Source organism: Alexandromys fortis, unplaced genomic scaffold, assembly GCF_014885135.2.
Source record: "Alexandromys fortis isolate MF-2015 unplaced genomic scaffold, M_Fortis_MF-2015_v1.1 scaffold_23, whole genome shotgun sequence".
Taxonomy (NCBI): domain Eukaryota; kingdom Metazoa; phylum Chordata; class Mammalia; order Rodentia; family Cricetidae; genus Alexandromys; species Alexandromys fortis.
Window position 1 is genome coordinate 12,557,842 of NW_026067907.1, and position 14,122 is coordinate 12,571,963.

The following is a 14,122-nucleotide window of genomic DNA, read 5'->3' on the forward strand; positions in this document are numbered from 1 at the left end:
GGTTCTTCCTGCCACTGACTTGGATTCCTAAATTCTTATGACACTTTGAATAAGCTGTCCTACATAGTTTTGGTCTCCATACCTGTGTGTGTGCGTGCGTGTGTGTGCGTGCGTGTGTGTGTGTGTGTGTGTGTGTGTGTGTGTGTGTGTACGTAAGTGCTTCCTTGCAGGTGAGTCCAGAGACTCTCATGGCCCAGTTGGGAAAAGGGCCATGGTCACCCTGGTGACTCCCATACAGACGAGCTCTATACTGCAGGAGACCAGGGTGTGAAAATTGGGGCAAAAAAATAAAAATAAAACCTGTTTAAATAGCCAACAGAAGTCACTGGTTTATGTGAATAAGGGACATTTAGTTGTGTGAAAGGGGAGATTTGGAGCACAGGCAGGCAAGAGCATTTAAACTGTCTTGCTAAAAATTGAGCATTGTTCTTGGGATAGTTTCTGATGCTGCTGTGCATGGCATCCATTGTGGAATAATGTTCTACATGGTTCCACGTGGTTCTACATGGTTCCACATGGTTCTACATGATTCCACATGGTTCCACATGGTTCTACATGGTTCCACATGGTCAAGAGCCTTCTGGGTACTGGGGAGCTTTGGAGCACAGGCAGGCAAGAGCATTTAAACTGTCTTGCTAAAAATTGAGCATTGTTCTTGGGATAGTTTCTGATGCTGCTGTGCATGGCATCCATTGTGGAATAATGTTCTACATGGTTCCACGTGGTTCTACATGGTTCCACATGGTTCTACATGATTCCACATGGTTCCACATGGTTCTACATGGTTCCACATGGTCAAGAGCCTTCTGGGTACTGGGGAGCTTTCATGGATGTTTGTGTTCCAAACATAGTGTCCCTTGGGGTTTGGGACAGACATTGTAAACCTTAACATTTTCACTTGTTTTTCTTTAGGGTTAAAGCTCAGGCACTTGAAGATAGCTGGGTAGGTGTCAAGCTGGGGCCTTGGAGTCACTTGTGGCTGACGGTAAAAATGTCTTGCCGCAGTGAGGTAAAGGTCAGTGGAGGACAGTGAGAGCCTGCGGGGAAGCCGTCAGGCTGATCTTAGAAAAAACACTATAGCCCTTGTTTCTTCGGGGCATCTGCTCCTGTTGATGTTTCAGGGTTCTAGATGGGAAGAGAATTAAGAGCCACCCAGGCTTGTCTTTAGCTGGAGGAAGCTATCGCCTCTTTCTCCCCCTGGAATGCCTTGGCTTCTCTTCATAGGCTGAGTGAAAGGAGACCTGAGGAGGCAAAGGCAGAAAGATTGTCTGAAGTTTGAGGCCAGCTTGGCCTACATAGACCCTCTCTTCAGCTCCCTCCCTTCAAAAAGACCTAAAGTCGGTGTGGCTTAAGACTAGGCAGTTCACCTGTATTAGGTGTGATTATGTAATGTGACTGCCTGGCCTCACGGGGACCTGGGCCCCATCTGAGATGTCTGTACCCTCAGCAGGACGGGCTCCTTGGACCCCACAGCTACAGCGTTGCTATCATGTCAGGGATCAGCAGACCCCATCTCTGAAGGGCCAGGTATCAAATGCCCCTTCCCGGGGGCCATCTGGCTGCTGTCTCTATTACCAGCATTGTTCCCGCGCAGCCTGATCTGTATTCCAGGGAAAGCTGCGGACAGAGACAAGCAGGCTGGAGTTGCCTTGGGCGGCACTCGCTAGCCTTGACCTGTCTGATTAACGGAGGCCTGCCTGAATCTGCCGCTCTGCTTTTCTTCTGTTAGGAAACAGTCCTGGTGAGGTGTGCGCTTCCCCACCGCCCTCCTGCTGAGAAGACCTACACCTTTGAAAGGTGAGAACATCTCAAGGGGAAGTGCAGAGCTGGGTTCAGTGTCCAGATGCACCAGCTCCGTAGGGCTTAGGAAGATGTGGGCCTCATCTACCCGTTCCTGTGTCTGTGTAACAAGTATTTTGTCAGGGTGACAGTGAGTAGCCATGGGGCTCAATGTCATGGCATTTTCCAGGCAAGACAGGACAGATGGAACCCAAGTGCCTAGGCTCTGCTTACAGCCCCACCAGGCCTCTTCCTCCCCCATAGCTGGAGATACCCAGGTTCTCTCAGCTTGCCCCTCAGGACCAATGAACAAGTGAGCGAGAGGATGGAGCCCCCAATCAAGAAGCTTCTAGAGTAGCCATTCACAACCTTCCTAACGTCGCAACCCTTTAATTCAGCTCCTCATGTTGTGGTGACCCCTCCCACCCCAACCATAATATTTTATTTCTACTCTATAACTGTAATTTTGCTACTGTTATGGACTATAATGACTGTGTTTTTTGATGACCTTAGGCAACCCCTGTGAAAAGGCCATTTGAAACCCCAGGGGTCACAACTCACAGGTCGAGAACCTCTGTCTAGAGGGGACAGCACCAACAGAGCTTCCACAGAGTTGCCATGGACCTTGTGGTCCTCCCAGTCACAAGGCCAGGGCACAGGACAGAAGAGCCCAAACCAAGGATTGTCTGTTTCCAAGGGTCTGCCCTCCTTCCACACTCCTGCTCTCCCCACACCCTAATGTAATGTGAGCAGCTTGCCGTTGCTCTCCTTTAACCCCTGCCAGCTTGAGAAGCAGCAGATGGCAGGCTCTGTAGACGGCAGGCTCTGTAGACGGCAGCTCTGTAGACGGCAGCTCTGTAGACGGCAGGCTCTGTAGACGGCAGGCTCTGTAGACGGCAGGCTCTATAGACAACCGCAGGCTCTGTAGACGGCAAGCTCTATAGACAATGGCAGGCTCTACAGACAGCAAACTCTCATCTGACTCTTGTCTGACAGCATTCCATATGGGGAGCTGTAGGACGTTCTCTCCCCAGAGCTCTGCGTTTGCGTTGGTGCTTTGCCTCTTTAACGTGGCGCTCTCTTTACTCCCAGAGTATACGGCCCCGCAGAACCTCAGGCAGCGGTGTTTGGAGATGTGCGCCCCCTCCTCATATCCCTTCTGGATGGGTGAGTTCGGATATTCCGAAGGCCAGGGCCACAGTGCATTTGAACATAAGGCCCCTCATTCTGGCCATAGGATGGCTGGAACTTCAGGGGTTGGGAGCGTGGCAGGAGAGCTGATGGTGCCCCAGTGTGGCTCGGTGTCTGTCAGTGGAGACTCTGTCTGGAGCAGAGCAGAGTGAGGACTAGCGTCAGGTGAGTCCCCTGGGCTCCGAGCTGTGCTGCAGCCACCATACTCGCTGTCAGCCTGGAGGAGCAGCTTTCTTCATCACGTGAGGCTTTAGAGTCGTCCAGATTCATCTTATCTTGTCTTTACTAATTAAACCTAACATCTCACACAGGCGTGCACACACACGCACGCGCACACACACACGCACTCACTACATTCTGATCAATCTTGCTCCACACTGCCCCTTACCTCTGTTAGCACATACTTCCCTAAGTCTCTGTCTCACATTAATGTTGTTTTGTGTGTGATCTGCTGAGTTTAACCGGGTCCATCTGTATAGCAGTAGGTTTGGAACTAGCCAATGGAGGAGCTGGTGGACTTAGCATTGGGCCCACAGCTGAAGACAATGACTCAGCCTGCCCCTGAATCCACCAGTAACCAGTAGATCAGCAGAGAGGGTAGGTCCCAGTGAGCCTGTCTCATGTCTGCTGCTGGCTGAAAGGTGCAGTCTTGTGTAGACTTTGTAGACCTGCTGTAGGCGACTGTAGTTGCTGTGAATACGTGATTGTAGTGGATGCCATGCTCAGAAGGTAATAGCTCACAGCCCCACCCCCATCTTCAAACTCTTCCATTCTTTTTGTCTTCTCTCCCAGTGTGCCCCCTGAGCCTTAGAGGGGTGGTATACATGTCCTGTTTAAGGCCACAACTGACTTTTCAATGGAAACTTTAAAAGCCAAGCGGCATTGGAACAGTGAGAGACCACAGATGCCAGCCCAGGCTACTTGCTATGCCCTGCAACACTGTCTGTCCTAGTTGAAGGAGAAAGAAAAACACTCCACAACAAAAGCAGGCTGAAGGAATTTATGACCAGCAAGCCAACCCCACAGACTCCTGGAAGGAGTGCCTAGTGCCAGACCGAAGGATGAGCACACCCACAAGTGGAAAAAATGGTGCTTGCATGGTTGTTAGGCAGAGTAGGCCTAAGAAAACAAACACCACACAATGAAAGGGCAATAATTAATACACATCTTTTAATAATGGCCTTGAATGTTAATAACTTCAGTTCCTCATCCAAAAAAAGCAAGCTAGCTTATTGAAAAGAGGAGATGTTTCTGTTGTTGATGCTGCCTCACCTTCAAGGACAGATAGCACCCTGGGGTAAAAGATGCAAAAGAGTATTCCAAGCAAACAGAACCAGGAAGCGAGCATTGCTATCCTTTTTTTCCCCCTTTGGTTCTTCAAGGAAGAATTTCTCTGTGTAGCCCTGGCTGTCCTGAAACTCCCTCTGTAGACCAGGCTGGCCTCGAACTCAGAGATCCGCCTGCCTCTGCCTCCCGAGTGCTGGGATTAAAGGCGTGCACCATCACAATCTGGTTAAATCTTGTTATTCGAATACCTGACAAATTAGAAGCTAAAACTCATCAGAAGAAATAAAGGTCACTATGTGATGTCCACTAAGAGAACATTACATAGTAAACATATGCACCAAGCTGGGATGCACCCAACTTCATACAAACACTTTGAACAAACACTCAGATTAACCCCAACACAGAAACAGTGACTTCAGTAACTCACTCTTATCAGTGGACAGGCCATCCAGACCAGAAACAAAGAAGAAAATGTTAGGATATATGACAACACAGATGAAGTGGACCTAAGAGGCATCTGCAGAACATTCTACCAGGTTCTTTTTCAATTCTTAACCACTTTAGAAGTGATTGAGAGCAGCAGTGTCTGGTTGGGAGCTGCTTTCTTTAGGGACCATGCTTCTAGTCTGGGAAAGCACAGCTGCTGGGTACAGGCAGGCATCAGGGCTGTGGGGCAGAGATTGTACTGCAGCTCTCTGAGCCAAGACCCGGAACCTGAGGGCATTCTGAGAAACTCTTCTGGTAGAGAAGTCTCTCAAACTTCCCGAAGAAGACTTTCCTAGCAAAGTAGAAGCTGCCATCACCACAGAGTTGCTTTTAGCCAGGGTGCTGTGTGGCCAGAGACCTGGCAATCTGCAGAGGAAGGTCCACTTTGGGACACCCACATCTTCTCCACTGCCCTTGTCCATGGGCTAATCCTCCCTCATCTGGGAAGCATTTCCTGCTTTGGATCTGTTTTTATGTCTGTCCAAAATAGACCCTTCACCAGAAATGACAGGGAGGTTCTGGTCAGCATTCATCCTTTAAGTGGAGTGGGCATTGCGGCCAGACCACCTACCAGACTTGCTCTTCCATCTTAAACCCAGCCCATGGTGTCTTTTCAAGTACCGGGCTTCCTTTAGCTCCACATGTCTAGTGGCTTGGCCCCACCAGGAGCCTGCCTGCTGGTTGCAAGCAAGCAAAAGCCACCACATTTGGGACAGTGCCTAGGAAGGTTTCAGGATGGTGGTAGACGTGTGGAATGTGGTCCACACTGAGTCTTTGCAGCTCTAGATGGAAAGCACCTGGTGGCTGAGAGACCTGCCCTGCCCTGTTCTCCTCGGGTTCCCCGATCCCCGAAGAATGGAGTGGAAAGCCTTGGAGGCTTCTGCTTTCTCTCCGGTGGCTGCAGATGTGACACAAATGTCAATCTTTCAGAACGCTTTCACAAAACCGCTTATCAGAGAGTGACACTTACTTGTTTAACTCGCTAGGCTAAACAGATATGTCTGAGTTGAGATAATTGAGTCAGAATTTCTAAGGTGAAGAGTACATTACCAGGTGATTCCAAGAGGCTGTTTGTAACATCTGCAGTACGCATTGGGTAGTAGGGTCAGGATGCTTCCTTACAGTCAAGACAACCTGAAAACTTAAACGTAATTTTAAACCCATATGGTGGAAAGAGAGAACCAGCTCCTGCAAGGTGCCTCCTGCCCTCCACACGTGTGCTGCGACACACAGACCATGGAGTGACCCCTACTCCTGACTTCCACACGTGTGCTGTGACACACAAACCATGGAGCGACCCCTGACCTCCACACGTGTGCTGTGACACACAGACCATGGAGCAGCCCCACCCCTGATAGTACACAAAGTAAATAAATAAAATGAACTAAAAGAGGGAATATTTAAGAAGTGGCTGTTCTGAGCATAACTAAAGGTTCAGTGCTGGATTCATTATGTACCCTTTCCGAGGAAACCGTGCAAGCTTTACACCAGTCAGGTCTAACAAGCCTGATACAGGGCCATGAATTTATATAAAGCCACCCTGCAACCACATTGGGAGTTGACAAAGTAGAAGCTGACAGTAGCTACCGGCTGGCAGAGGGGCCAAGCCCTGGGAAAGGCTCTCTGAGGCTGAGACGAGGGCCTGCTGAGGGGTACGTTAGCTGATTAGCTTAATGGGAGGTTCTCCAAGGAGCACTGACGTGTGTGCCCAGGTAGAAACCCCCAGACTCCGTTTATAGTCTGTGTACTAAATCGGTTTTGATTTCAGGTATAATGTATGCATTATGGCATATGGACAGACTGGAAGTGGGAAAAGCTACACCATGTTGGGGCCCCACTCTGAGGATGACTCTGCACTGCTATCGGGTGCTCGTGACGACTTGGGGATCATCCCCAGAGCAGCTGAGGAACTCTTCAGGTATACCGTGTGGTGAGACCACAGGGGAGGCTGGTGGACACTGAGTCCTGAGAGAACAAGCCGGAGCTGGAAGGTGGACATAGCCAGTGGCTTGTCGGGGTCGTTGGACCATCTTGTCAGAGGCCCTTGGACCATCCCTAGCAGCAGATCCTCGCTTGTGGGTGTTCTTGACACAGTTCTCACCACGGGTTTACATGGGAGATCTGTTGTTAGGGAAGAAGTTCCTGAGCAAGCTATGAGAAAGACAGTTCGCAGGAGAGGGGATAGATAAGGTTGTGTTTGGGGAGAGAGGACCTAGGGAGCCTATGCTTCAGCTATGGTAGACGTTCCTGTGTATCGGCCCATCAGAGGCTCCCCTGTTCCATCAGCACATCCGCAGAGCGTGCCGGCTGCTACTGCTAATCATTTTACCAGCCAAAGTCGTCCTAGAAAGAAAACCCCAAAGGTGGTCTTCAGTAGTCTTAGTGGACAGCCTGGATTGTGAGCCTTGTGACCTGCCTCTGTGGCTGTCATCAGAGCGCTTTGGGAGGCCACTTTCCTGCTCTACCTAGGCCTGAGGCTGGACCTTGCACGTCTCTAGTGGAGCTCCTGGCTCCTGAGGACCACACCCTGCAGGCAGCAACCCCACAGAGCAGCGAGGCCAGTTCCTTTGGGCTCCTACCCCTGCCAGTGGCTTTGTTTCTGGGATCCTCTTGTTGCGTTGCCCTTCTAAACGCCAGAGCCAGACAATGACGTAAGAACTCCCACCTCCGCCTGTGCAAACCAGTGTTCATTAAATATTTGTGCACATGAACAGATGTGTTTATCAGTTTGCATGTACTAACTGCTTCTGGAAAGAATGTTGCAAAATCCTTGCTAAGTTTCCACTGTTCATGGCTGTTTCCAGGAGACTTGCCAGCCTGGGTCACTGTGCTGCAGGGGCAGACCCTCTGCAAATCTCAGACATGTAGCTTTGAGGGTGAGAGTGGCTCCTCAGAACCTGCACCCACACCCACAGGGCGTCATGTCTTTAACTTGCTGGAAAATACCAGAATTTGAGGGCACCCTTTTCAGGGGGTTGTCCCAGCCAGACACTTCCCTCCATATGGAAAGAGTGCCTGTGGGTTGCTTTGTGCGTGCCATCTGCTGGAGACATCTTGTGTTGTCCTGCCTCTTCCCAGCGGGGCAAGCTAGAGATAGCACAAGGGCAGCCTGCGTGACAAGGGGTCTGTCTCAAGCTGACTCAGAGGACTGACCTTAGTGACTGAGGGTTGAGGGATCCAGGATCTGTAGATGTTCTCAGCTCCTGGAGGCTCCCTGTCTACACATCTAGCAGTGGGTTTCCTGGTAGGTAAGCTCTGCCCCTGCGGGCTTGCCTCTTATCTGGCAATAGTATTCTGAAACAGAATCTTTGTAGATGGAGAACCCTTTCTTCAAAACACCCTTACTGGGGCTGGAGAGATGGCTCAGAGGTTAAGAGCACTGCCTGCTCTTCCAAAGGTCCTGAGTTCAATTCCCAGCAACCACATGGTGGCTCACAACCATCTGTAATGGGGTCTGGTGCCCTCTTCTGGCCTGCAGGCATACACACAGACAGAATATTGTATACATAATAAATAAATAAATATTTTTTAAAAAAAACACCCTTACTTTATCACTCCCGTGAGCCATGTGCTTGCTTAAAGGTTAGTCTGTTCCTCGGCCTTACCTTGCATTTTAGGGTGCATTCACGTTGAGTCTAAAGCAGGCATTTGCATGCAACGGGTCACATCTCTACTCAGACTATAGTCGGTGATCAGGACAGCAAAGAAGCCCGGAAGGATCCCAAGGCTTCGGACCCGAGGAGCCCTGGGAAGCCCTGCTGGTTGTTAGAAAACTCGGGGGACTATGTAGAAATCAGATCACAGTGGGCCCCATTCCTGAGCAATGTTTGAGGCCCCTCACTCCTGGAGGGTGTGTTTCATTTACTTTCTCAGCCCTGTGAGAGATTGACAGGGACAACTTAATGGAAGAAGGACTGATTTGGGGTCATGGTTCAGAGGGTGGGGAAAAGCATGGTGACTGGGACAACAGGAACTGGTAATGACTTCACATGGCACCCATCAGGAAGCAGGAAGCTTAGGCCAGAGCAGGGCTGTGGTATAATTCCCAAGGCCCACCCTGTTAGCCTCCATCTGCCAACCAGGCAATGCCCTCCAGAATGGCTCTGTCAGCCAAGGACCAACCGTTCAAACACACGAGGCTCTGTGGGACACGAACCTCTGTGGGACATTCTAGAGCAACATGCCCTTGCATCTGGCCCTGTTTGAAGTCTCCTGGGGCACAGTGACAGACTGGGTCAGAACGAACCTGGCAGAGTTGGAAGTTTTTCTTCTAGTTGGGAGATGGACTGGGACCCAGTGCCCCCTTGCCTGACTTCCCTCATTCACAAGGATAATCATAGTTGAAATATGGAGAGTGTTCTGCTCTTTATTTCCTCCCCACTCAAGACTAGACTTTGAGAGCAGTCGGTTCAGGGCATGTGTGGGTTACTTCCACATAAACAAGCTGTCTGTTCTACCCACATATGGAACTGGAACACCGGGCCTGAAACACAGAAACATCTTGTGTTTCTCCTAGGCTCATGTCAGAAAACCCTTCAAGAAGCCCAAAGGTTGATGTTTCCATAGTAGAAATTTATAACAACAACATTTTTGACCTTCTGGCCAAAGACGGTTCTACAGTGATGTCTGGGGCTAAGTGCCAGGCAGTGACAACTCAGGAGGGACGTTCAGAGGGACCCAAGCTGACCTGCAGGTGAGTTGCACCCCCACAAGATAGGTCCTTAACCTTACAGCAGTGCACTCCCAACCCTGCGTGGAATGGAGCCAGTGCTGCTGACCTAGGAAGCTGTTCACGGAGTGCTAGCCTTGAACTCACGGTATAGACCAGGCTAGCCTTGAGCTTGGGATCCCCCTACTGTATTTGCGGAGCGCTTGTGATTACAGGTCTGTTTCTCCAGGTCTGCCAGTCTGTGTTGAACTTGACGCACTTAGTTGGCATGGGAGCTGTCTGTCGGCTGAGTGAGTTTAGGCTAACCTGCACACAGAGCAGCTTTCCCTCCCCACATCAGAATGGGGGTGTCATCTGCCAGGTCTGTCACCAGTGCCATGGAGTTTGTGGGGCTCATCCACAGAGGCGTGAAACTCAGAGTGCAGCACCCCACCCTGGTACACCAGAACTCTTCCCGATCTCATCTGGTTGTCACGGCAACGCTGACCACGGCTTCCTCCTTGGGCAGCACTGGTAAGCTGCCACTTGTGCCAGGTCAGTTCAAGGTATAGAAGTCACTCCCGGAAAACCACCGTGCTGTCTCCCTTGGTATCAATGTGAGCATGGCATTGAGGGTAGGTTGTCTGGAGTTCAAGGTTGTCTAGCATATAACACACCACACACAAGTGAAGACAAAGCCCACATTGTAAAAAGCCAGTGACTGTGAAGGCAGCAGCTTAGGGGCCGGCCATCTGAATCATGCAGAGTTTGAGCGTATGAGACTCACCCCAGCAGTTAAATACAGCAAGCCCATGGCCTCGCATGCCATGCTAGACAGCCGTTGCTCTGAGCATCCTACATAAACTGCAGGACTGCAGAGCCCTGGGCATGGTTCTCACTCACATGGAAGGCCAGTGTAGACAGACATTCTCCATCTTGGATTCTGCCAGAGAAGAGCCTGGCAAGGGCAGCATAATCTGTTAGCTAAGTAACAGCCCAGCTACAACTAGCCACAGCCGATTGCTGGACCTGACCGCTGCAGGGCTTGGGCAGCCCCTGCCTCATGATGCTCAGAGAGCCCCAGCTGTCGCCAAGGCATTCCCAGACACGCTGTGCCATAGGCTGTCCTTTGGGTAGTGAAACCACCTCTGGTTTCTGCTTTCTTTTATGACAAAAGGAGGTTTACAGATTGATTAAGGCTCTGGCTCAACCATCCTTAGTGTGACGTGCTCTGTCCCCCCGCCCCAGAGGGGCAAGGGCTGTTACCCTACTTCTTAACTCTGTGTTCACAAGAGAACGAGAAGTCGGGTCTGAAGGGCAGACTTGCAGCTCTCACACTGACAGAAGGCTGAGCAGACCTTGTGAATTTTCTGTTTGTCATCCTTCTTGCCCCAGCCCCACAGTCCAGCCAGGCTTCCCTCCAGAAGAAAGCAGGGGCAGGGAACTGGTGGACTGCCCATCCCTGGGCTTCATCTCCACGCACCGTTCCAGTGGACTCTGCAGACCCATCTGAGCAGGTGCTGGCTAAGCTGCAGCTTGTGGACTTGGCCGGCAGTGAGTGTGCAGGTGAGCAGGGACCAGAACTGCCCTGGGGTGAGTGTCAGCATCAGCAACAGGCAACGCGGAGTAGACCGTGAGCTGGCACAGAAGGCCATGTTAGACCCTTGTTACCCTCACGCTGCAGTCTGTGCCTACAGGAACTGCTATCAGCAGTTACCCAAATGGGGAACTCATCTTAGTGACTGACAGAAACTGGGCAGGTTGCACGGTGCCTCCCAAGAACCATCCCTGCTTGCCTTGCTCCTGTCTGGAGTCCCTGCTCACAGGTTCCTGGTTTCCCTACTGTCCAGCAGTGTCTGGGGTGACTGGTTTGGCACTGAAGGAGACCTCCTTCATCAACCGGAGCCTGGCTGCCCTTGCAGATGTGCTTGGAGCCCTGTCAGAGCACTGCGACCACATCCCATATCGGAACAGCAAGCTCACGCACCTGCTCCAAGATTCCATCGGTTCGTTTTCCTGAGAGGCCCCAAAGTAGAGGGGGCAGAGAGCTAAACCCTCGAGCAATCCTAGCTTTGCTTTGCCCAAGACACACAACCTTTGGCAAAGTTACGGCTCTGCGAGGCCCCTGCCATATTCTGTCCTCAGTGTGTCTTCAGACTTTTAGTCACCATGGCTGGCACTATGTGGTAGCTATGCTGCAGGGTGGCCTGAACAGCGGGCTTTCCTCTTGTCTTTTCAGCCAGACTACAGAGTTCTTCAGGGGGACTGTCACCATCAATCTCTTCTTTGTGGCAGGCACAGTCCGTGGCTGGGTCTCTAAGCTACGGAGAGAGGACTCCAGTGAGGGATGAGTGGCCTTCAGTGGCTTCCAGCCCAGGGCCCTGTGCTGACTTTTACCTCTTGTTTGCTAGGATATGATCCCTGCTCGGAGTGTAGGCAGACTTTCTCCATGCCCGTGGTCGGAGTGTGGGCAGACTTTCTCCGTTCAAATAGCCATCTAGCACTTAGAAATGTCATTTTCATACTTTATACCTGACATCTTTAATTCTTTTTAAGGTGGTGATGCAAAGTTATTGATGATTCTCTGTGTATCGCCCGGGCAGAAGCACATGGCAGAGACTCTACGGGGCCTAAAATTTGGGGCTCGAGCACGGCAGGTTGAGCGAAGAACACCCAGAAGGAGACCTAGCAGCTCCCAGATGCAGAGGTCAGGGATGGGCCTGGCAGGGTCAGCTGCTCTTCCTTGAAATGTGCTTCATGTCATTGCTGTAGGATGTGTGTACTTCAGAAATAAACAGTGTTCTCTTGGCCTCAAGGAGGCTGTTTGCTCCCTGGGCCTGGGGTGAACCTTGCCCCAGATCCCTGGACCCTAGAGTGATAGGGGGTAAAGTGGCTGGAGAGGAGACTTCTCCTGGATCAGGAGCATGGCTGGGCCCACACCTGGAAAAGGAGCTGGACTGTACGGCAGGCTGGGTCTGTCACTTTGGGATGCATAGCGAGGTCCAGCATCTGCACATTAAGGTTCCCGAGCCGTACATGAACTCTGCCTGCTTCCATCTCTGTGCCCCAGACAATCTAAAGCCCCATTCCCATCCCCCCAGCTCTGGGATGGAGGTGGAAACCCAGCGGGTCAACACAGGCTATGCGAGCCTTGCAAGAATTAGCCTAGTGCCAGGGTCACATTCACCAAAGACATGTGTGTTCATAGTTCTAATCCTCCTTAGCACGCTTGAGGTCCCAAGCTGGGCATAAGTGACAAGAAACCCCTTATTCAAGGGAAACCATGGCAAGCCCTCAGGCTCTTCCCTGTAGAGTTGGAGTAGCCATTAGGGCTCTTGGAGCTTAGACAGACAGAGGACAGTGCGCTCCACTTGCCTCGGGGTCCAGCTGAGTCCAGTTTCAATGTGGATGCAGGAGTGGCACAGGTTGGCCTCATTGTCACATGCCTGGAAGAGGACCCTTGCTGTTATCTGTAGCTGAAGAGGGCATGCCACTAGGAAACAGTTTTAGCACCAGAACTCCATTTCTCGGTTCTTAGCTGGTCTAAGATGGGCCTCAGCTTTACCAGGCTGGCACAGAAACTCAGATACACAACACACAGGACTATGGGGACGCTGGACCTGGCTGGTTACAGAGGAACAGCCAGATGAGGGTTTCATCTTTCCCCTGTCCCCACTGCTCAGGTTGATCTCTACAGAATGGGAACCAGTAGAGATGAGCCCCAGATGAGAGGGGAAACGGGCTGATGAGGCCACCAGAACACCCAGGAAATCCCTGGAGGGTCCCCCATCAGGGCATACAGGAGGGGCTTGCCTGAGATGGGTTCCCCCAGGCAAGGGGTCCAGCAGAAGAGCATGCTCTGTCTCAGGGCCTGCAGGGGAATTGTCAAAGGCGAGCAGGCCTGGGGGTTCTGCTTAGGAGCCCAAGCACCTTCATGAAGGGAGCCAGGATATGGCTAGCCACCACCAGAGGCTGACCCCTGCGTCTACTGATGCTGGCTTGGCCAATAATTGGGATGCAGGGGAGGGGTAAGAGAAGGGTAAGGCTGCAGGCAGGGTAGCTCCTTGCTCCTCCATTGTCTCTAGGCCAAGATGGGCCCTGACCATGGCTAAGAGGAAGTCCCCAGGACTAGGATCTGTGGAAAGATCAATGTGTTGATTTAGGACAGTATGCCATGCCTTTTTCAGTACTGAAGGTCAGACACTGCGACCACAGGTCGGGTAAAACAAGATTGGTCTCTGCAGACCTAGGGGCAAGTGTGACCGTATCCTTCAATTCTGCTTCAGTGCCCTGCACAGCTGTATCCACCCCATGCTACCAAGGAGGCAAGAGGCATTTGTGCTGTGTTCTGAGTACAGAGTGGTACATGTCCCTGTGACTCAAGACTAGGAGACAGGAACCTAAATGACCAGCAACTGACCCTGCGAACTCTAACCCCAGTATGGCCAGACAGGGCATCAACTCAACATACCAAGCCTGTCAGGGACTCAGCGTGCACTGGGCAAAGGTGCCGTCAACAGGCCCTGGACACTCTGCAACCTTGACTTCTGGTTTCTGTCCCAAGGCCTGAACCATTGGCCTGCCCTACCCCTGTTCCAGCCGGTGACTGAGCAAGGGGACCAGTGGGGTTCAGCTTTGCCCATCTTAGCCAGCGATTCTTGGCGTAGATGCCAAGAGCAGCTCGGGGCAGACACCTGAAGCCAGGGCCAACAACATCTGAGGGACCACAAG

The 14,122-nt window shown here is 51.6% G+C and overlaps 1 protein-coding gene across 4 annotated transcripts in view; it reads left to right on the forward strand.

Annotated features, from left to right (window-relative positions):
- The window catches only part of Kif25 (kinesin family member 25), a 32,715-nt gene that overhangs the window by 13,587 nt on the left and 5,006 nt on the right, over positions 1–14,122 (forward strand). The window contains exons 7-14 of one of the 4 annotated variants that reach the window (XM_050136015.1): positions 1,730–1,797; positions 2,872–2,946; positions 6,512–6,661; positions 9,260–9,436; positions 9,774–9,946; positions 10,787–10,957; positions 11,242–11,397; positions 11,948–12,098. In XM_050136015.1, the coding sequence (XP_049991972.1) occupies positions 1,730–1,797; positions 2,872–2,946; positions 6,512–6,661; positions 9,260–9,436; positions 9,774–9,946; positions 10,787–10,957; positions 11,242–11,397; positions 11,948–12,098 (1,121 nt within the window). Of the gene's footprint in view, positions 1–1,729; positions 1,798–2,871; positions 2,947–6,511; positions 6,662–9,259; positions 9,437–9,773; positions 9,947–10,786; positions 10,958–11,241; positions 11,847–11,947; positions 12,099–14,122 lie in introns of those variants that run through there. The other 3 variants (XM_050136016.1, XM_050136017.1, XM_050136018.1) reach the window with 3 other exon arrangements.